Source organism: Antechinus flavipes, chromosome 1, assembly GCF_016432865.1.
Source record: "Antechinus flavipes isolate AdamAnt ecotype Samford, QLD, Australia chromosome 1, AdamAnt_v2, whole genome shotgun sequence".
NCBI lineage: Eukaryota > Metazoa > Chordata > Mammalia > Dasyuromorphia > Dasyuridae > Antechinus > Antechinus flavipes.
Window position 1 is genome coordinate 158,665,143 of NC_067398.1, and position 24,483 is coordinate 158,689,625.

The following is a 24,483-nucleotide window of genomic DNA, read 5'->3' on the forward strand; positions in this document are numbered from 1 at the left end:
AGTTCAAATCTTGTCAAAGATACATGAAGCTGTATGATTTTGGGCATAGCATTTAACTTCTCTTTACCTCAGTTTCCTCAACTGTAAAATGGGGATAACAGCACCTACCTCAAACTGTTGTTGTGAGGATTAAGTGAGATAACATTTGTAAAATGCCTAGAATAGCACCTTGAATATCATTTCTAATAAACAAATATTTATTGGATTGAACAAAGTAGGCAGAACCTGGGTTAAAAAAAGTAGGAACTAAATTATGTCATATCCCTTCCAGTTTGAAATCTATGAAACCATGGAAATATAAGAACTGAAAGGAAACTAGAGATTGTTTAGTCCAAGAAAGGGCAAAGTGACTAACAGAAATACAGATTTGTTAACTATTAATCTAAGATTTTTGGTATAACATAAGGTGGAAAGATATGACCAAGTTAGTCCAGCCTTGGACACTTACTAGCTATGTGAGTAGGTATCAGAAACTCCCAAGGACTAGATTATGGAGCAAATAGCAATCTGCATTGTAGAATGAGTTTACTCAATGGGAGTTCACAATACCAATGAAATCATAACAAAAAAGTACAGTGGTATACTCAAGCTATCAATGGCTATTCCATGAAGATATAAATTGGCAATATTTACTTAATTCTAGTTTACACATAAAAACTAGTTTATTTTGTATCAGAGATAAAAAAATACAGTCTATTTTAACAGTAGTTTTTAATTCACAATCATATATTGATGGCTCAAGTAACAGAAAGATTCAGTTATCTATTCTAAAATAACACATTTGCTTGATTACTAACTGCTGCGGATTCTTAGAATCTTGATGACAGAAGGAATCAACTAGTTCCTTTGAATCCTGAATGGAAAAATTTATACTTTCATGTCCTAGAAATACCACTTTGATGTGAAGATTTATTAATTCCAATATTTATTAAGCACTTATGATATACAAAGCATAGTGCTTAATCAAAGATAAGACACACAAGCCAATCATTGTTTTTGTGATCTTAGTCCAATTTGTCTATATCTGACCATTCATCAATATCTATTATTGTTTTTCTGTTCTGTTTTTGAAGAGAACCATTGACATTATGGGTAACGTCTTGACTCAGTGTCAATTGGATTTAATTATCAGCCTCATTTTCTTTCCCAGAGTCAAAATCCAGTGGCAAACAAGTCAAGACAACAGAGGATGGCCCAGTATGCAGTGGATCTTGACATCTTCAATATCTGGACAGGCTCCAAGCACACCATAGGGTCTACTCTAGTTACCTTCATGACCTCTAGAACAAATCTGTCCTTTCCACGAAGGAAGTCTTGACATATTTGGAGTTGACATCCTCCTGATTGATTGATGGGGTTTAAGACCTATTGGTTACCCTTAACTTGGTTTGGTCCATCTGCCAAGGTGGTTTACCAGAGCGTGCCCACTGCCTGTGCCACAGCTACTTGGAGCTACATGATGAGGGCTAGATGACCAATGGACACCAAAAAAAGACGAAAAGGGGTCAGAAATCCTTCATACCAGAGATGCGAGTCCTCTTGAACACCCCATCCATCCATATACCATACATTCATTAATCTCTAGAAGACAGAGCAAGGAAGCTGCCCAGGAGTTAGTGTCCTCCTATATTAGTTTTCCTGTCATGACCCCCAATGTAATATTACGTGAAAAGGACTTTGAGAAGTACTAAATGTCAACACAGGAAACTTAAATTTTTTATTCACTAATCTTATCTTACATTTCATTCTGACAAGGAATTAGAGAAGTTTAGTTTAGTTTAGAACTCAGTTTTTAATCTTCATTTATATTCTAGGTAATTTTTATGCTGGTATGTGGCATTAGACATAAAAAACACCTCTTTAACTATAAATGGGGGAAGATTCTTGTTTTTTTTCTTTTCCCTTTTTGAGCATGAGTTACCTTTCTTTAGCAACAGGAGGAAGATCCCACACAACAGCTGGCAGCTACCTCCTTCCTTCTGCTATTTCCTTCCCTTTCCCCCTCCTTCCTCCCACCATCATCTTTTTTCCAATGAATCCAGCCTGTCTATAGACTAATGCAATTGAAATAGGATGGAAAATGTTTATCCTCAAAAGGACTTTATCAGTGTTATCATTGTGCAGGGCCTACTGAGTTTAATTATGATTTTAGACATTAAAAGCATCTTTTCCCTTCCATTATCAATTTTTAAAAATATATCCATGAAAATATCTCAATTCCAAGATTTCTCCTCCTTCTGCCATCCCCCTTCCTTGAAATAGAATGTTTAAGTCAGAGCCAAGAAGTCCAATAAGGGGTAAAAATATCTATTTAATGTATTGCGATAACTTAGTCACTCTATGGGAGAACACATAAATAAGGAATCACTCAAAAGGGACTTCAAATAAGTCAGTTTGCCTCTCTGGAGCTCAGTTTCCTCATCTGTAAAATGAGAAGCCTAGACTTGAAAGTCTTTGCAAGTTACTTCCAATTCTAAACATAGTCTATGAGGGCCCTAGGTAGTTCAGTGCCAGGATTAAAGTCAGGAAGACTCATCTTCCTGAATTCAAATTCAACCTCAGTTACTTACTCCCTATGTGACCCTGTCATTCAATTCTATTTGTCTCAATTCCTCATTCATAAAATAAGTTTGAAGGAGGAAATGATAAAATATTCCAGTATCTTTGACAGGAACCCCCAAATGAAGCAATGAAGAGTCAAACACAAATGAATAAAATAGATTATGAACACAAACTTCAAGATTCAAGATGTAGATAAGAAGAAAAATATCTCCAGATGTGAACTTATCTGATTTAATTACATATACAAAATATGTTAATGACTTAATTGGAGAATTCTCATCTTGAAGAATTGTCTTCATTCTTCCTGTTGGTATAATCATTAATACTACAAAAATCAAGGACTACGCCAAGCTAGATATGTATGTATTTTTTTATATCCAAATATACTCACTCACATTCAACTACAGGAAACAGTTGCCATTATTCAAAGATACGAAATATAATGAGTTTGCTACCTTTGATTCTCTCATAAAGACTCTTTCTGGTTTAAACTTACTAAGTTAAATGATTGGTCCATTGTCTTGCTGCAGAAAAGAGGAGAGATTTTTGACCAAAAATATCCTTGTTCCATTCCCACCATTAATATCAGTTATGCCATATTGCCTCTTGACATCATCATCCCTGTAAAATGTGTAATATTGTCACTTATTTGAAAACACTTTAAACAAAATTAAATAAAAACATTCCTTTTTTTTGTTTGAAAGACTATGTCTAATAGTTTGACTTTTTGGTAAGGGGGGAAAAGGAGGGAGAATGCATACCTCTGATTTCATTGTATAGCATACTTTTAATGAGGAGACTCCCTTTACCAATGCAAATAAGCATTTGTTCTATTTTTTGTTAGCAAGTTGCCAGAAATACTGAATTTAAATGACTTGAACTCAAGTCTTCTGACCTAGAACTAGCTCTCTATCCATAATACAATTCTTCCTCCCAAATTAGTCATAATATTTATATTAACATTTTCCTCTTGTTTTTATTGAGGGAAAAATACAAGTAACAAACAATCCAAATGCTTTAAGTCATAGGTTATAACTTTGACAGTAATCTATCAAAAGAAATGTTGAATGATAGAGTAAGTGAAGTGATAAATTTTAATCTAATTCACATGTTAACGAGTAATTTGATTTCTCTGGCTTTCTTTTGTAGACTTATTAGATCAATAGACTCAGTTACAACTTTCTTTAAATAGAAATGAATTTAATTAACTTACTAAATGCTTAGCATATAAAATTTTTATACTAAGCTGAAGGTAACACACAGATAAAGGAGATGTGGTTCTGTCCCTCAACATTAACCAAAGCTTCCATTTAGATAGCAGTTTTCAGTTTATAGAGGACTCAAAGAACAAATAATTGTTTAGGAATGACAAAGTATGTAATCAAAGCTGGCAGTGGGACTAGCTAAAGGAGAATTATAAACAAAATGCCACAGAAGCATAATACTTGGGTTTGGCAGGCTAGGGAACACTGCGAAGCAGTCTTAGGAATACTGGATCCTAACAGAAAGACTAGTCTTCCTCCTCATAATTGACTTACTTTAACTTTGTTGATTACTTCTACTTTTCCCCAGTTGGTTTTTTTGATACTGCTCTTTCAACTGCCCAACAACTTTTTGTTCTTCTTAATGGTGGATATACCAAAAGGCTTACTTTCTGAGACAGTCTGTCTCTATCTCTTTTTCTTTCTTCCTCCCTCTCCCTTTCTCCCTCTATCTCTCTCCTTTCCCCTCTCTGCCTCTCTCTCTCTCTGTTTCTGTCTCTGCCCCCACTCTTTTTGCCCCCTCTTCTCTCTTTCTCCCACACACATACCGTCCTCTCTTGCCTCTCTGTCTTCTTCCTTGCTCCTCTTTTTACCTGCCTCTTCCCCATTTCTGGCCTTTACATTCCCCACTTTTCTCCCTCTTCCCTCCTCTACTGTAGGAATCAAACCAGTACCTCAGGGTTCAATTATCATATCTATGAAGATGATTGAGTTCCAGATCCATATATCTACCCCTGCTCTCTCTCCAGAGCTCCATTATGAACTGCTTCTTCAACATCTCTGCTTGGATATACTATTGAATCTCAATATCCAAAGCGAAATTCACCATCATCTCCTTTCAACTCCTCCTCCTTCCTTTTTTTGCAGAAGGAAACAATTTATCAAGAATTCTAATGTGGAAGGGATATGGGAAAACTGGGACACTAATGCCCTGTTGGTGGACTTCTGAACTGAACCATTTTTGGGAGGGAGAAATTTGGATCTATGCCCAAAGAGCTATAAAAGTGTATAGACTCTTTGATCCAACAATACCACTGCTAGCTCTATATTCCAAAAACATTTTTTAAAAAAGGAGGGGGAGGACAGAATCTATTCACACGAAAATATCTACAACTCTTTTTGTGGTGGCTAAGAATTGGAAATTGAAGTGATGACCATCAGTTAGAGAATGGCTAAACAAGCTGTGGTATGATTGTGGTGGAATATTATTGTGCTACAAAAAATGACAAGTAGAATGAGTTCAGAAAAATCTGGAAAGACTCACATGAAATGGGGCAAAGGGAAGTGAAAAGAATTAGAATATTATACACAATAACAATAATATTGTATGATGATCAACTGTGAATGACTTAGATATTCTCAGTAACATAATGATCTAAGAAAATTCCAAAGAAGAAATGATAAAGAATATTATCTGCCTCTAGAGAAAGAACTGATATTATTCGAATATAGACCAAAGCATGATATTTTTCACTTTCTTTCATTCTTTTTCTTTTGTTCAAATCTTCTTGTACAAAATCATGTTTTATGTAATTGCACATATATAACCTATATCTGATTGATTGTCATCCAAGGGAGAAGGGAAGAAGGGATGAAGGCATAGAATTTGGAACTCAAAACATTAAAAAATGTCCAAAAATTATTTTAACATGTAATTGGGGGGAATTTTTAAAATTACATGGATGCACGTACACATGCATGCACACATATTATAAGTGTGTATGTGTGTGTGTGTGTGTGTGTGTGTGTATAATCTTCCATAGTTCCCAATTGTATCTACGATCAAATACAAACTCCTCTGTTTGGCATTTGAGGCTTTTGATAATAAGGGTTCAGAATAACTTTCCATACTTATTTCATACTCAACTTCAACTCTGTGTTCTAACTCAATCAACTTATTAGTTATTCCCAAAACGCGGCTACTTCGGTGTTTTTATATAGGCTATTCTGTATTCCTTCAATGCATTTCCCTGATACTACTTCTTAAGTTTTTAGTTTCCACCAAGGTTCAGGTATCATCTGCCATGGAAAGTCTTTCCTGATCTCATTAAATTGTTGGTGTTCCATTGCTCCTCAAATTATCTTATATATGGTCATATGTGTACGTGCTGTATGCTCCCAGTTGAATTTAAATTCCCTTAAGGAAAGTATGCAGGATCCAAGGATATTGTCAATTATCAATAAACACTGTTTAATTGAATAGAATACATCATGTAGATAAAACTGGAAGATATTAGGTAGGGAAAACAATGATAAGAAAGAAACAGAATTTATTAGGCACCTACCATGTGTCAGTGCTGAACACTTTTTAAATATTATCTTACTCAATCTTCCCAATAACACTTGGAGGTGGGTGCACTTTATGATCCCCATTTCAAAGTTGAGGAAACTGAGGGAGCTTTTAAGATTAAGTCATCTTTCTAACCAAAGTAAATGTCTGAGTCTACATTTAAACTCAGGTCTTCCTAATTTCATCCACTGTTCCACCTCATTGTTGATAAGGCACAAAGAGAAGAAAATTCAATATTTCAAATCTTAGGAGATAACATGATTAAAAATATTTCTATCTGGGTTTGGAGACAGGAAAACCCGAGTCCAAATTCATTGGTGACATTAGCTCTGTGACCGTGGAAGGGAAGGAAGAACAAAGGGAGAAAGGGAGGGAGAAAAGGAGAATGGAGGGAGGGAAGAAGGGAAAGAGGATGGAAAAAGGGAGAGGGAGGAAGAGAACAAAAGAGAAAGGTGGGAGGAAGTGAGAGAGAGAAAGTGAGAGAGATAGGAGAATGGGAAGGAGGAAGGAAGGGATAGAAGAATGGAAGGAGAAAGAGAGGCAGGGAAAAAAAGATGAAGGGAGGGAGGATGGGAAAAAAGGGAAGCAAGGAGGCAGGAAGGAAAAGAGGAAAGGAAGAAGGGAAAGAGGAAGAAGGGAGAAAAGAAAGGAGGGAGGGAAAGAAAGAGGGAGAGAAGGAGAGAGAAAAAGAGAAAGGGAAGAAAGGAGAAAGAAGGAAAGAGGAAATGAGATGGAGAGGGACAATAACAGGGACAGGGAGGAAAGCTGGCTGTCATGGAGGAATGATATGGATGAATTCACTTTGGGATCTGACACATTCTCATTTGAGCAAGTAAATTCAAATACTATAGAAATAAGAACTTGGTCAAATGGGAATAGCTTTACACAGCAAAAATATTTATTAAATTGATTATTTCTTTTTAAAATAAAAGATAATTATTCATCTGTGGCATGTTCCATGTTTTAAATTCCTTATTTTAAGGCTACTTATTATAAAGAATATTTTACAAACCTTGTCCATTTAAAGTTTTCCACAATTCACTTTTTTTTCCCCTGAGGCAATTGGGGTTAAATGACTTGCCCAGGGTTACACAGCTAGGAAGTATTAAGTATCTGAGATCAAATTTGAACTCAGGTCCTCCTGACTTCAGGGCTGGTGCTCTATCCATTGTACCATCTAGCTGCCCCCACAATTAACTTTTAAGTTTCTTCTCAATTTTTTTTCACAGTACTCCTCTTCCTGCATTCTTTGTTCCAATCAAATAAGATGACTCATTGTTCCTTGTTCCTGTTCATTTCTCTACCTGCCACATTCTTACAAGCTTTTCCACTTGTGTGGAATTGACTTCCTTTGCAGAGATTCTGTTTCTTCTTTCTAGGCCCAGTTAAGGTCTTCTTCCTTTCTCTCAATTCAAAATGATGTTTTTGCCTTCAAATTTTCTTATAACCATTTCCCCAGACCTCTCCTGTGCTCACTTCTTAGACTGTACTCCCTGTAGTCAAGGATAGTATCTTTTTTCACTTATGTATCCTCAATAATTTGCCACATAATTGTCATCTAATAAATGTTGGCAGAATGAAACTGATGTTTGTTTATAATTTTGCTTACTCCTCTGCTCCCAGATACTATCACATCCAAGAATTCTTTTGGAATTCAAAGGCTGAACTCAAAGACAAAAGCAGCCTTTCACTTGAAAATCCTCACAAAATTAGTTATGAAACACTTAATTCCTTATGCTCACTGTCCATAAAAAGTGACAGTGTGTCTCTTTTTAAACACCAAATTTAACAGAAGGCCTGCCTCCAACTCATCTGTGATCAATTTCTAATCATTTTACTACACTGGCACGGACTCTTTAGGGCCACAAGTTCAAATCTCAGTTGAGGATTCAAATCCTTAATAGATATGAGGAGTTATAAATAAGTTTGTTGTGATGAAAGCAGAAAGGGGATGAGTGCCTTTCTCTCCTAGTACCAATAAAATTCACAAATAACTCAAGCAGAGTAGAAGGATAGCAAAAAATGACATTAAAAGGGAGAGAGGTGAGAGAAAAGGCTAAAAAAAAAGTCCAAAATATCAGAGTTTGAAATAATAATAATTCTATCAAAAATTACTAAGGAAATTGCTGTTAAAAAGAGTCCCCAAACTTCAAATTCTAGGAACTTCTTTGAGGTCTCATACCCCCATACTACCCTCATCTTTCCTAACATCCCAACTACTCCCTTCTCCCTCCTCCCCCCCTCCTCCCCCCTTCCTCCACCCCCACCACACCCACGCCCAAATCCCTGCTTTAAAAGTAAGTTAAAGGGAAGTAAAAGAGTTAAGGGAACAAAATGATGAGGTTTGACTTTAGCTGGGAGCCAAAGCCAATCAGTTACCTTATATCGTGTTTGTTCCACATCATAGATCTTTTTCTCTGAGACCATTTTAGGGGCAAAGAATTTAGCCAATTTTGCAAGGTAAACTCCATTTCTTAGTCCTTCTTCCAGTTCAGTGGTTGGTGGCAGTTCTTCAACTAGACAGACTTCCATCCACCTGCAAATACAAGAGATACAATATTATTCCAGGAATATGACTTTTTGAAAATGAAGAAGTCAACATTTTATGGCATTTGAGTATAAAAAGAGTCCAGGCTAAAATAAATAATAATCTTCAGGATAATGAATAGTCTGGAAGATGTTTTGGCTGAGGCAGGGGTTCAGAGTATAGCAGGAAAAAACACAAAACAATTAAATCAATCTCTTTTTCTCCTCTGCCAGCCAACACACACACACACACACACACACACACACACACACACACACACACACACACCCTAAATCAATGCAAATGTTTGTTTTACAGAAGGAAAAGGCCAGGTTGCTTTTGTGGGATGAGACTTGACTGAACAACAACATAAATCTGCATGGTCACTAAAGGGATATTCTTGAAGCAAAAGAGTTCAGAAAACATTTCCATATCTAGAGTTGTGTGAATCCATGTTGAACATTTAGAACTATTGTTCCATAGTGAGCTAGTGAGCTTATTTTTTAGTGGCAGAGTGGAAAATGGAGCACTGGATTTGGAATTAAAAGTTCCACACTGATTTCCCAAGTCTGACTTTACTAGCTGTGTGTCCTCTAACTAATCTCTGGGTCTTTCTCCTCATCTGTAAAATGGAGAGCCATACATGTTCTACCTACTTCAAGGGGTAAAGTATTCTTCATTGTCATAAAGATCAAATAAAATTAATATGCAGAAAATGTTGCATCCAAATGTCAGCTATGATTATTTGTTTACTGAATAATCATTGTGAAACTCAAAAAAAGCGAAAATAAGATACAGAGGCTACTATGTACCTAAGGATATCATGGTTCACTTATGTGGAAGGCCAACAATTATTGCATGTCCATTAATTTAAAAAGGAAAGTTATTGATAATCATCGGTTTTGAGTTAAAAGGCCATCTTAGGTATCCTCTAATCTCACCTTTTAATTTTACATATGTCAAAATTGAAATCCTAGAGAGGTGTAGAGACTACTAGCAAGTGTGGTCTCTGATGTGCTCTTTTAATTTCACTGGAATTCCTGTTCCTAGATATTTCCAAAAAACAGTTTGGATTCATGTATTAAAGACCTGGAAGGGAATTCAGAGGTCCCTAATCCAAGCTGTACCTAGAGAAGAGTGTCCCCTATAATAATCTGATAAGTAGTTATCCAGACGTCACTTTAAGCCTTCCTGGGACAAGAACCTCCTCCGAAGGGATAGCTCTTTCCACTTTTAGATCCCATGGATTTGTTTAAAAAAAAAAAAAGGTATTTCCAAATATCAGACCAAAAATGCTCCTTTGTTTCTCTGTCTTGTGTCTAGTTCTGCCTTCTTAGACCACCCAGCAGCAAGCCTCATTTGGTTTTCACACAAGACATTCAAATATACTCCTATGCTCCTCTCCATTGTTTCCTTCAAATTATTTCTTCCAACACATCTTTATATTTCAATGCCCTTTATTTGTTTCAATTGGCCAATTCTGATGCTCTCTAGCATCACCAGCATGCTCTATCATCAATACCTTCACAAAAATCTATGGCCCAGAGTTGCATGAAATAATCCACATACAGTCTCATCAATACACTGAGCATATAACCTCTCTTTGCTGTGGAGATTGTAAAACAGTAAAGATATTCTCATTGAAAGCAGAACAGTAAAAGATCACATCAAATTGGATGGTTTCTTGGCTATAAAATTATGAAGTTGGATGAAATGACCTTTGAATCATATCCAAAGGAAAATTTCCCCAAGAATGGTTTTCTTTCCATTGGATAGCACATTCCATTGGATTAACCCACTTCACTGGTTATATTTGGAGAATTCATATTAATTACAATAAAACAATGGATTCCCATCACAACTCTAATCCTTACTTTATGAATAATGGGCAAGAAACAACTTTTCTTGGTTTTGGTTTTTCCTGAAACAAGAAATATAAAATTTAAAATGAAGGGGTGAATCTATATTATTTCTAAAGTCCCTATCAGTTCTAAATCCCATGATCCTATAAACAAATAATACTCATACCTTTCACATCTTTGCAATTATTCAGCCCCCTTAAACTTGCCTTCAAAACATATATTAGGACTAAAACTTGAAGTTTTCCATTCAAATCAACAAAATCATTTCAAATAGAATTTTTTTTACCCTCTAATGGGATCAGAAGAGTTCAATCAAGAAACAAAAATTAAATATTACAGAATATAGAATTTTGATCTTTAAGTAAAAAATAGGGAACACGAGATATTGAATAAATAATAAAAATTACAACTCAATTTCACAGGATGGCTGGTTAAGTCTAAAAGCAACAGAAAAAGATCTAGTAATACCACTAGCAGGTCTATACCCCAAAGAGATCAAAGAAAGAAGACGATGACTTAAATGTACAAAAATATTTATAGCAACCTTTTTTTCTCCTAGGAAAAATCTTAGAAACCGAGAATATACCCACTAATTGAGGAATAGTTGTATGTGTGTGTGTGTGTAAGAGAGAGAGAGAGAGAGAGAGAGAGAGAGAGAGAGAGAGAGAAAGATGAAATGTTTATTATGCTATTTTTAAAAAAGTGATGGTTTCAGGGGAATGTGGGAAGACTTATGTGAGCTAATGCAGAGTGAAATGATTAGAACCAGGAAAATAATTTACAAATTATAACAGTAATGTAAAGACAAATAAATATGAAAGATTTAGGAACTCTTCATACAATAATTAATCACAATTCCAGAGGACTCAAGATGAACTGTTATCTACCTCAGGGTTTCTTAAACTTTTTCCACTCATGACTAATTTTTGCTTAAGAAATTTTCATATGACTCTGGGTATATAGGTTAAAATAGGTATACAAATCAAACATTTACTGATAATAAATCATAATTTTATAATCTCCACATGCCGTTACAATTACAAGAACCCATATGGGATCTTAAGTCATAGTTTAAGAGGCTGGGCTCTACCTCCCAATAAACAGCTGATGTTCTTTGAGTACAAATTCTTTTCCTTCTTCCCCTCCCTCTCTTTCTCTCTCTCTCCCTCTTTCCCTCTCCATCCTCCCCCAATACACTAATATTTAATATCTATAACAACATGAACAATGAAAAATTTGACTTTTTGACTAAATTTGTAATAAAGGCTTGTTTAGCTCTGCTCTCTCCACTGGTAGGGGCAGAAGGGTGAGAGGGAAAGCAAATGGTTCTCAAATAAAATGAAAAATAATTTAAAATTTTTTTCTCAGTAAATATTATCTACTTAAAGAAGGAATTTAGGCTATAACTAGGAGCATGAGGAAAGAATCAGAAGGTAGTCTGCAAAGGAGAAAAGGCAAGAGAGTCATAGATGAATGAAACAATGGGGAAAGACAAGCATTTTAATCCACTATTACTGAAGCTGGAAAACCAATTATAGAAAGCTAAAATAATGACAAAAATGATCATAAAACCAACAGCTGGGCATGTATCTCAATAAGGTCAATGTTAAAGAGCCACAATACATCAAAATATCTACAGCAGCATTTTGTGCAATGATAAAATAACTAGAAACAAAGGAGATTACAGATATAAAACTAAAAAAGACTCTGGATCATATCTAGTCTAACTCCTTAAATTTAAACATAAAGAAACAGGAGCCCAGAATGGTTAACTAACTTCCCCAAGAACATGTAGATAAATAGGTACATAGCAGGTAGATTTATAATCTTTGATCCCAAATTCAACACTTTTCCCCATTGAACGATCCATTAATTAGAGAACATCTATATGCACAGAAGTCATAGAAAATCACTATGCTGAAACAAAGAATAAATACTCAGAAGCATGGAGAGACTCAACTGAAGCAAAACCAGAAAAATAATAGACACAATGATTACAAAAAATATAAATTGAAAGAACAAAAATAAATGTAAAAAAAATGCTATGAAATTATAATAATCAAAAAAATACCAAAAATAAAAAAATAAAAGAATAGAAAATAAATGGAATTTAAATTGTAGAAGAACAAATTGGCAAGGGAGTCAAAGGTGCAGAATGCTATATAGTTTAATTGATTAATTATTTTGCATTGTCTATGTCCTAGGATTACAGTAGGGTAGTGAGCTAACTACATCTTTTGATGATGTTAAATAGCCTAAACACAGGGAGAAATGGAGGACCTAGAATTTGTGGTGAGAATAAAAAAATATGCTAAGGATAAAAATAAAACCACAATTAACCCAAATCCCTTTTCCTAAAGTACTCAACTAACAAACATTTATTTTATAAACACAATGTACTAAGTATTAAGTTAGTTGCAAGAGATAAGATGACAAAAGTAAGATATTCCCTGACTAAGAAACTGATCTACCACTACCAGAATTCTTGCTTATCTCTGACACAAATCTGTAATTACATGTCTTACCTCAAGGTGTTAATAAGATAGGCATTTAATGACCATCTTAAGTGAGCAAGTTTTAACAGAAGCCAAGTATGGGAAGAAATCGTGTAGGTGCTTGACCATTTGTTTTCTTCTCTCTTGTTTTTACTCTTAGGTCATTTTTCAGTTGTGTCTTACTCCTCATTACCCTATTTAGGGTTTTCTTAGCAGAGACAATAGAATAGTTTACTATTTCCTTCTCTAGCTTATTGTAAAGTAAGGATGAGGAAACTGAGGCAAATAAGGTTAAGTGACTCACCCAGGTCAAATTTGAACTCAGGAAAATGAGTCTTTTTGGTTCCAAACCTAGGGCTCAATTCTCCCTGTGCAACAAAAGAACTGTTCGGTTCTGCACCCATATATTGTATCTAGGATATACTGCGACATATTTAACATATATAGGACTGCTTGCCGTCTGGGGGAGGGGGTGGAAGGAGGGAGGGGAAAAATTGGAACAGAAATCAGTGCAAGGGACAATGTTGTAAAAAAATTACCCTGGCATGGATTCTGTCAATAAAGTTATTTTAAAAAATTAAATTAAATTAAATTAAAAAAAAAAAAAAAACAACCTAGGATTCTATCTATTGGAGTACCTAACTACCCTTTCCTTTCTACTAGAAAGCAAAAAGTATTAGGATTTTTAGCTTTAAAAACTAAAACCAAATGGAAATGAACTCATTACAGAAACCTCTCTTTGACACACCACATTAATGAGCTGGCAATCTCCATCAATGACTTGTATTCAAACAAGTGAAAGGCTAAGATCTAAGTTTTTGGAAAAGAGTCAGCAAAAGGGAAAGAATGTTGCTAATATTTGGCTCAGAGAGGGGAAAAAATAATATCAATATGTCATTTTGTCAAGCAGGAAAGAAAAAAAAAATCCCTTGAGATAAATGACCTATTCCATTACAGTACTGCATGCATTACAGGACATATGAGTGTGGTTTCACTGAGGCATTTGCTATCCAAATTACTATCCAGGAAATCACGAGCAATAAATCTTGGTTTGTATCCCACAAAAATGGAGAGAACAAATGTTAAAGAAGTAGAACTGCTGCTGGAAAGAGAAAATGTGTTCCTTTGATAAATGTTTTTATTTTAGAACAACACACTTCTCAGGACTCTTTAAGTGAGACCAGTTGTAGAACTCATCTTTTCTCCTCAACAATTCTAAAATCACCAAAAAAAAAAAAAATGGAATTTAAATTTCTATTTATAATTCATCATTGACTCTTCCTTTGCTCTCCCCAGTCAATCAATTGCCAAATCATGGGGACTCTAAACCTTAGTTTAGATTTTTAGTTTATGTGAAGGGCAGGTAGGCTTACCAGTAGAGAGTACTTGGACTGGAGTCAGGAAGACTGATCTTTCTGATTTCAAACCTGGCCTCAAATACTAGCTGGGTGACCCTAGGCAAGTCACTTAACCTTATCTGCCTCAGTTTCCTCATCAATAAAATGAGTTGGAGAATGCAATGTAAATCACTTCAGTATATTTACAAAGAAAACCCCACAAGGGGACCATGAAGAGTCAGACATGACTTCAATAACCGAACAACAAATTATCTATGAAACCATTACAATAGCTTCCAAGTTGGTCTTCTGACCTCCAGTCTTTTCTATCCTACCCCTTCACAGTGCTGTCTAAATAATGTTCTGAATATTGTTCTGATCCTTCCCTTCTCCACTCAAGAACAATTGGAAGGTATCCAATCAGGTATCCAATGTCTCATCCTAGATCTCATTCAAGGTCCTTCATGACCTTCCTCTAAAACTTCTTCTCCAGGCATCTCATACTGCTTGCCTTTATGTGCTCTTTGTTCCAGTGAAAATGACCCACTTTCCATTCTCAGTTCTTATTCTACCCATTTTTACTCATGCCATCCCTAATTTTGTCTTATTAACTTATTTCTGCTTTTTGAAATCTCTTTCTTTACTCTGGTCTTGGATAAAGAGGTCCTTTTATTTGGCTCTTTTCAACAATAAGGTGATTCAAGGCAATTCCAATAGGCTTGTGGTGGATGGTGCCATCTGCATGTATCCAGAGAGAGAGAATTTGCGTAGAAGACTGAATTTGTGTAGAAGAATGATATTTTCATCTTTTTTGTAATTGTTATTGTTTGTTTGATTTTTTTTCTTTATCATGTTTCTCCTTTTGGGCTGATTTTTCTTGAACAGAATGACAAATGTGGAAATATTCTTGGAAGAATTGAACATATTTAACCTGTATTGCTTGTTATTTAGAGGAGGGAAAAAAATTTGGAAGACAGAATTTTGCAAGGGTGAATGTTGGATACTATTTTTGCACATATTTTGCAAAATGAAAAAATATTACTTTTTTAAATTTTTTAATAAAAATAAAGAAGTAGCCCTTCTTGCCAAGGCCAACTCATCAGTCTTCCTACACAGATTGTGTAGGAATCCAAACTATCTTCTATTCAGCAGATAAAGCAATTTTTCTAAAGTATAGTAATACAGACTCTGGTAAATTCCCTCCTGAATACACTCTAATGGCTCCCTATTATGTCCAGGATCAAATATAAAGTATCCTACTTGAAATTCAAGTCCTTCATAACTTGGCCTAGTTTTCTTATACTTCCAATCCATGCATTCTTTTCTGCAGCTAGCTATTTGTAGTGCCTCAAATACAACCTTCCAATCGCCTATCTTTTCACTTTTTCACCGGTTGTCCCCCATCCCTGGAATGCTCTGTCCCCTTTCCTCTCCCTCTTATTCTTCTGAGCTTCCTTTAAGTCTGAGCTCAAAATCCACCTTCAACTGGAGCCTTTCCTGCTACATGTGCCTTTCCTTCATGCATATGTCTTCCATTATGAGATTTTCTCCCATCAATTTTGTCTGGATAGTCTATATAACCTGGTTTTCATGTTATCTCCTTTATTTGACTGTGTGCACTCTGAAAGCAGGAATTATTTTTGAATTTTCTTTGCATGATAATATAATAATATTTAGCATAATGCCTGGCACAAGGTGAACATTTCATAAATGCTTAGTGACTGAATTAATGTCCTATAGGTCAGCTGCTATCCCTTTCACAAAACTTTTTTTTTTGACTTTCCCTGCACCTCACTTCCCAGGGAAGAATGATGATCCTTACTCAAATTCCTTAAAGCACTATTTCTATCTCTACACAATTATCACAACCTCCTTTATGTCATAATTACCTGTGTGCATGCCATTCTCCCCTCCCCCAAAAGAACATAAACTCTTTCAGAGCAAGGTCTATGCCCCCTCTATCTCTGTATTTCTGACCCCTTACACAGCACCACACACCATGATAGAATTTAAGTAACCTTTGTTGGATTGCTTAGAGAATGATTTATTACTCTTCCCCTTTCAAGACACAAGAAAAAGTGTAAAGTCAGAGGCACACAAGTATGAAATAAAGTCTGCCCTTTTAATTCCATCCTCCACCCCCGACTGGGTACAAAGCTGTCGTCAAAATCCTCAGTCTCATGAGCTATGGAAGTACATGTGGGTGCTTTGTCGGCAGCACATTCAGTTATTGATATTGGCACACAAGGCTGAAGGGCTTAACCTTGTGTGAATGGGAATCACCATGACCTTCTGCAAAGTGCATAGCCTTCTCTGAAATGACTTCCTTAGTACGGTTCGTGAAAATGGATGATACGTTAGATTAAAAACACAAATTACAAAACAGATCCCTTTCTGATGTGATTGGCGAACATAAAATAAGAAAATAATCATGTTTTTATGCATTTCAGTTTTTTAAAAAAGAAACAACCACTTTGAAACACTTTCTTTTCACTTTTTGTTTATCACAGTAGTCTCTGGGTAAGAATTAGTTAGAATAGCAAAATGCTGATGGTCTTTTAATCATGGGAAATGGAGACCTAGGAGGTAGCATTCATAGATGTAAATCTATTCATATGGACTCATTATGTAAAGGAGTGTGTGTGTGTGTGTGTGTGCATACACAAAACAGTTAAAATCTAAACTACTAATTATTCCCTGATTTGATACCCATCAATCCCATGAGTTTTTCTAGATCAATGATATTACATGACTGTGGGTTGTATATTTGAATACAATGGATATGCTGAACTCTCCATAAACACCAAGCAAATACACAGAGCTCTAATTAAGCAGTTTGTAATTACTTAAAATTTAGTGCAATTCAATAAACATATATTAAGCATGTGAAATTAAAACACAAACAAAACAGTCTTCCCAGGGCCTCCAGGAGCTTACTACATTCCATTGGAAAATAAAATATGGGCATGGCAGGGGTGCTGAATTTGGAGTGCCTGGAGATCAATTGTGTCTCTTCTTATTCCTATCTGAATAAGATTGGAGCTAGTCATTTAGCCCTATGGGTTCTAGCTTCCTTACTGGTAATAAAAAATAATTGGGCCATTCCAGCTTAAAATGTAGATACACTTGGATTCGAGAAAGGACAAGTATATAAGCAACATAAAATATCCTTTTGAAATTACTAATAACTTGGAGTGGGACAGAAAGGGGAAAAGAAGAGTAAGGAAAAATTTCATCTAGGAGCTGTGCTTGAAATAAACTATAGATTCTAAGGACTGACATGAGGAGAGACTCTAGGAAAAACCAGATGGGTAGGGGTTGAACCTATGTAAAAGCATAGGGTGGTGAGATGGAATATGTATAGGGAAGACTCAGTAGTTTCAATTTGAATAGAAAGTTGAGTATGTGATGGGGAATTATTTGAAACAAAATAATTGGCTTTAAAGCAAAATAGAGGCAAAGTATATATTTACTGTTTCTCTCTCACTGTTTACCTTACTTTTGTCTTTAGTCAAAATGTGATTATTTTTGACTTCATAGAGTAAGTAATTACTCTTAAAATGGTAGTTTAATATATTTATAAAACAATACATTTAACTTTAAAAAAAAAAAACTTCCTTGAAAATCAGAAACTTTATGAGCAAAACTACAAAACACTTTCCACACAAATTAAATCTGATCTAACCAACTGGAAAAATAATAAATGCTCTTGAATTGGGCGAGCAAATATAATAAAGATGGCAATACTACCTAAACTAATCTATTTATTTAGGACTATACCAATCAGACTCTCCAAAAACTACTTTGTTGACCTAGAAAAAATAATAACAAAGTTCATATGGAAAAACAAAAGGTCAAGAATTTCAAGGGAATTAATGAAAAAAAAATCAAATGAAAGTGGCCTAACTGTACCAGATCTAAAATTATATTATAATGCAGCAGTTACTAAAACCATCTGGTATTGGCTAAGAAATAGACTAGTTGATCAATGGAATAGGTTAGATTCAAAGGACAAAACAGCCAATAACTTTAATAATATAGTGTTTGATAAACCCAAAAGTTTTGGGGATAAGAACACATTATTTGACAAAAATTGCTGGGAAAATTGGAAATTACTATGGCAGAAACTAGGCATTGACCCACACTTAACACCGTACACCAAGATAAGGTCAAAATGGGTTCATGACCTAGGCATAAAGAATGAGATTACAAATAAATTAGAAGAGCATAGGATAGTTTACCTGTGGAAGAGGGAGGAATTTAAGACCAAAGAAGAACTAGAGATCACTATTGACCAAAAAATAGAAAGTTTTGATTATATCAAATTGAAAAGTTTTTGTACAAACAAAACAAATGCAGACAAGATTAGAAGGGAAACAATAAACTGGGAAAACATTTTTACAATCAAAGGTTCTGATAAAGGCCTCATTTCCAAAATATATATTAAATTGACTCTCATTTATAAGAAATCAAGCCATTCTCCAATTGATAAATGGTCAAAGAATATGAACAGACAATTCTCAGATGAAGAAATTAAAACTATTTCTAGCCATATGAAAATATGCTCCAAATCATTATTAATCAGAGAAATGCACATTAAGACAACTCTGAGATACCACTACACACCTGTCAGATTGTCTAGAATGACAGGGAAAGATAATGTGGAATGTTGGAGGGGATGTGGGAAAACAGGGACACTGATACATTGTTGGTGGAAATGTGAACACATCCAGCCATTCTGGAGAGCAATTTGGAACTATGCTCAGAAAGTTATCAAACTGTGCATACCCTTGGGAAAGGGACCCATATGTGCCAAAATGTTTGTGGCAGCCCTGTTTGTAGTGGCTAGAAACTGGAAAATGAATGGATGCCCATCAATTGGAGAATGGTTGAGTAAATTGTGGTATATGAATGTTATGGAATATTATTGTTCTGTAAGAAATGACCAGCAGGATGAATACAGAGAGGATTGGCGAGACTTACATGAACTGATGCTAAGTGAAATGAGCAGAACCAGGAGATCATTATATACCTCAACAACAATACTGTTTGAGGATGTATTCTGATGGAAGTGGATCTCTTCAATAAAGAGAGCTAATTCAGTTTCAATTGATCAAGGATGGACAGAAGCAGCTACACCCAAAGAAAGAACACTGGGAAATGAATATGAACTGCTTGCATTTCTGATTTTCTTCCCAGGTTATTTATACCTTCTGAATCCAATTCTCCCTGTGCAACAAGAGAACTGTTAGGTTCTGCACACATATATTGTATCTAGGATATACTGTAACCTATTTAACATGTAAAGGACTCTTTGCCATCTGGGGAATGGATGGAGAGAGGGAGGGGAAAAATCGGAACAGAAGTGAGTGCAAGGGATACTGCTGTAAAAAACCCTGGCATGGGTTCTGTCAATAAAAAGTTAACAAACAAACAAACAAAAAAAAACTTCCTTAATATTTTCTTAGTGTCATGAAACATTTTGGTATTCTGGACAGCTTTTTAGAATGTTTTTTAGATGCATAAAATGAAATATATTATATAGAAAAATAATTACATTGAATTATAATTAGAAAATATTTTTTAAAGAACAAGAAAATATTTTTTAAAGATCTTCTGAAATTTATCCATCAATCCCTCAAACTATATTGACCTCATTTAAGAACCACTATAATAGACTCAGGGCAGCTTGGTGGATAGAGTGCCAGGACTGGACACCTTTTTAGAATGGCAAGTCACTAAACAATATTTGCCTCAGTTCATCATTTATAAAATGAGCTAGAGAAAGAAATGATATACCATTCCAGTATTTTTGTAAAGAAAACCCCAAAAGAGATCATAAAGAGTTGGACATAATTGAAACAAGTGAACAACAACTAAATTAGTCAAACTGAGATTTAAAACAAACAAAAAGATTTTACATTTGTTCTTGCGATAGGTTTTAGTTAAGAGAACATCAATTTCCATACAATAACAACAGAGAAAGATTGTAAGCTTATAGCTATATAACTATAATTGTAAGAAGAATTGTGTGTGGATTTTCATGGACTAGGATGGTTGGGAATTGAGAAATGCTCATTCATTTAAGAGACGACACAAGGGCAGTCCAATCAATTTCCTAAGAGTAGGGTCAAACCATTTCTATCAATAAATGCTTACTGATGGCTAATATGGAAATATGTTTTGTATGACTTTAAAGTATAATAGATCATATTACTTGCAGTCTCTCAAGGGGGCAGTGCAGGAAAGATGGGAGAGAATTTGGAATTCAATTTTTTAATGAATGTTAAAAAATTAATGTAATTGGAAAATATTTACTAAAATAAAAATATTTCTAACAATAAATGCTTTTTGTTTGACTTTACAAACCACATTAGGTGCTCCCTCTTTCATGAAACTTTCATTTTATCTGTAAAGAGATTAGTCTAAATTATTTCACTTTATTCACAAATTATTCAAATTATTTATTTGTGGGCAACACCTCAATCTTAATCAGACAACATTCTCTCTAACATGCTGCAAATAATTACATCATGCAGGGTACTCTTGAGTAAACAGATTTCTGTAATAACTTAATTTTAAAGAATATAGCTCCACTGATAAGTATTTCTATAATGAGCTCAACTGAAGACAGAAGTAGCTCAATTTGATTCCTAATTGTACTGTATGTATTGCACTGAACTAGTATTGTACTGAAATGAAAATAAAATTCTCAACTCTCAATTTGTGAAGAACTGAAGAAACAATTGTAAAAGACTTGAACTTTACAGGCAATTTTCTAACATATTTTTATAATATTCTACTTTGTCCAGTGTCAAAAGTTAAGATATTTCTGGGAATTTGTATGTTGGTAAATGTTTAAAAACCAGCTCACAGAGGGTGGGTTGGGCTGGAAGATATCTCTGTGTGTGTGTTTGTGTGTGTGTGTACATACATACTTATGTGTATATATATATATACGACACATTTTAAACATTGACATGTTTTCTCCATTACTTTCTTAAATCTAAAAATTTGACAAAAGATTAAATCAAGTACTAATTTGTTGATTGCCAATGTGTACGTAGTCATGTTGAAAATATAAGAATCGATTCTCAACAGCCAATATAGCATATTCCTATTTCAGAAATAGTTTTCTGATTACTAATATAAAAAAAAAGTCACAAAATTACTGAGTACACTAAAAATATAAGACATTATATCTCAACTGGACCCTCAAAGATACTGGCAATCCTTTTTCTCATTACTATTATCAGTCACTTTCCCAACAATGGCTAATTCGAATTTTCTTGCATAAGTTCTCTACTACTCTACTTACTGCCATCTCCATCCCTCTTCATTCTCAAGACATTTTCTCATTTTCCCTCCTCTAGAACTCTTGCCCCAAATCTGTCATTCAGTATTCTTACTCACTCCCCCTCATCTCTGAAACCTAAGGTGGCCCTCATTTTGCACCTACTATATGATAATTGAACAATTGACAAGTACCTGCTATTTATTTTGGGGAGCTAGGGATCTGAAAGAAAAAAGAAGTTGTTGCTGTCCATAAGGAATTTGGAAGATAGTATCTACACATCATAATCAGAGTCAGAAGAAAAGCTAGAACCTACTGAAACTAACCCTCATTTTATGGATGAGGAGACTTTCACAGGATCATATGGTTGTATGGGTAATTGCCTCAAGAGGAACTTGAATCAAAGTCTTCCTGGTTCCAAAACCAGAACACTGTTCACTATACTGTGGTACTTCTTTCTATGTATAAACCCATAAAAATATTTTTAAAAGCTTACTTGGGAGGGAAGCATGAACACCTGGTGGGGATAAGAGGGATTTCAAGTTGAAGAACTTAAGAGGTATCATGTCTCTTAGAATAAGTACAAAGGTGTGAAGAGGAGAGAGAGAATGTCTCATGAGAAAAACAAAGTGAGTTTGGCTGGATCATGAAGTATATAAAGAATAATGAACTATAAATTTGAGAAGTGTAAGAAGCCCACTAGCAGTAGTGAGCAGCTAGGTGGTGCCATAGTGCACAAAGTGGCTCATGTTCTCTAGTTCAAATCTGACCTCAGAGACTTACTAGCTATGTGACCCTGGGCAAAACAATTAACTCTATTTGCTTCAGTTTTCTTGACTGTAAAATGAGCTAGGGAAAGGAAATGGCAAATCACTCCAATATCTTTATCAAGAAAATCCCAAAGAGAGTCACAGAAAATCAGACAAAACTGAAATGACTGAATGATAAGAAAAGATTGGGGTCAAGATATGAAATGCCAAACAGTGGGTATCATTTGATCCTTGAAGCAATAGTGAACCACAGTACTTTGTGGAACATGGAAGTAAAAGGTTCAGTGTTGTTTCTGATGATTTATTTTAGCATCTAAATTGATAATTCAATTTATCATCTGAGTGAAGAATAGGTTAAAAACAGGAGACACTTGAAGCAGTGAGACCATTCTCTTTGCATTAGATGAGATGTAACTAAAGAGAAAGAAATACAAGAACTACTTTGAAGGTAGTAACTATAAACTGTGTAAGAGAAATGATTATTAAGTAACAAATTATTGGAGAAATACCTATATCCTCATTCTGTACTAGATCAGGCCAGTATCTGAAGGTTATTCCTGATTATGATTAGATTAATTTTGTCCTCAATCTCATTCAGTAGTGAAGCTATTGTATTTTGCTCAGTCTGGGGTGGGGGATAGAGAGCTAAGGGAGATGGATCCTTTGTTAGATTGCCTGTGGCTAGGAGTGGCTGGGATTAAGAGTGATCAAAGTCACATCTCCCAGATTCTCATTAGAATAGGTCCATGTTTGGTTAACAAATCAGAATTGATTTTCACCTTCAACAACACCCACTCTTCCAAGGACATATAACCATTGAATGAGTTCCATGTAGAGTCTTTGGCATTCAAGAGTGCCACTGAACCCTTCTACTAATTACTTGTTAGCATAATTAATAAAATGATTAATTACCCAGAAACTAGTCTTTCAAACTTTTATATGTCACAGTTGACAACTAATAGGCTATACAAAGTAATGGGTCAAGGGTGATACCAAGATTGCAAATTCGGGTGATCAGAAGGCTGATGGTGCCTTTGGCTATTTCTGCCAAAGGACACATCATGACTTTACTTTGAGACATATTGAGTTGAAAGTTCCTGCGCAACATCCAGTACAAAATGTTTAAAAAAAAAAAAAAAAGGCAGATGTTGACATAGGACTGGGCTTAAAAGAAATATTGAGAATGGATCTAAGAGATCTATTGTAAATGATTCTATGGAATAGAGGATAGAGAAAAGAGAAGATATGAGTTTTAGGGGCCCTGATTTGAACCTAGGTCCATGATGTGATAGGCCAAGCTGTGTGATTTGCAAAAACATCTTCATGTACTTCCGTTGCTCAGGTATGCTATAGGATTCAATCAGAAGAAAATATAAATGCAGTAACTGCTTATTTTCTCTAAACCAAAGCAACTTAAATAAGTCAGTCAATATTCAGCTCACTAGCCAAGTAAAATTGCCACCTCATTAGCCATCTTCAATTATGTTACTCACTCATGGGTTCCAAATAGAAAGCAAACCAAGAAAAAAAAAAGGATTGGAGTAGCTAACTTGAAACTTTTAATCTAATACTATCAATATCACAAAACTAGCTGGAAGTGAATCCAAGGCTATAATTTCCACTGGCAGCACAAAGCTTTTTCTTTTTACAAGATAACAGGACCCTGGCCGGAAAGAACAAGAAAAAGCAAGCACCAGGTAGTCAATTCCTGAAATGATTAACATTGTTTGTCTCTGACTTTCTTCGTCAGAGTTTGGCCTAAATAACAACTTATAACAGTGAAATATATTTCCATTCCTAGGTTAAGCTATACCAGATACATAATTCTAACAGCAAAATAAATCACAATGCTTATGAATCAAACTGAGGAAGATGGAGGAGAGGTGGCCCATAGCACCCTCATTTAGAGGCAGTTTTTTAAAATAAAAATCATAATTAATAATAAAATGATGTTCAATCCAGAACCTCGAAGAATCCTGTAATTGTGGCAACAGGGAGAGAATTTTTAAAGAAAATGTAACAGGCATGAATTGCTTATTAGATTACGAGTTTCTCTTCTATTCCCTTTTCCCCCTCCATCTCAT

The 24,483-nt window shown here is 35.0% G+C and overlaps 1 protein-coding gene across 1 annotated transcript in view; it reads right to left on the reverse strand.

Moving 5' to 3' along the window:
• Nucleotides 1-24,483, reverse strand: part of IQGAP2 (IQ motif containing GTPase activating protein 2) — a 318,878-nt gene that overhangs the window by 138,734 nt on the left and 155,661 nt on the right. Inside the window, exon 3 of the mRNA XM_051992014.1 lies at nt 8,494-8,650. Within this exon, the coding sequence (XP_051847974.1) occupies nt 8,494-8,650 (157 nt within the window). The remainder of the gene's footprint in view (nt 1-8,493; nt 8,651-24,483) is intronic.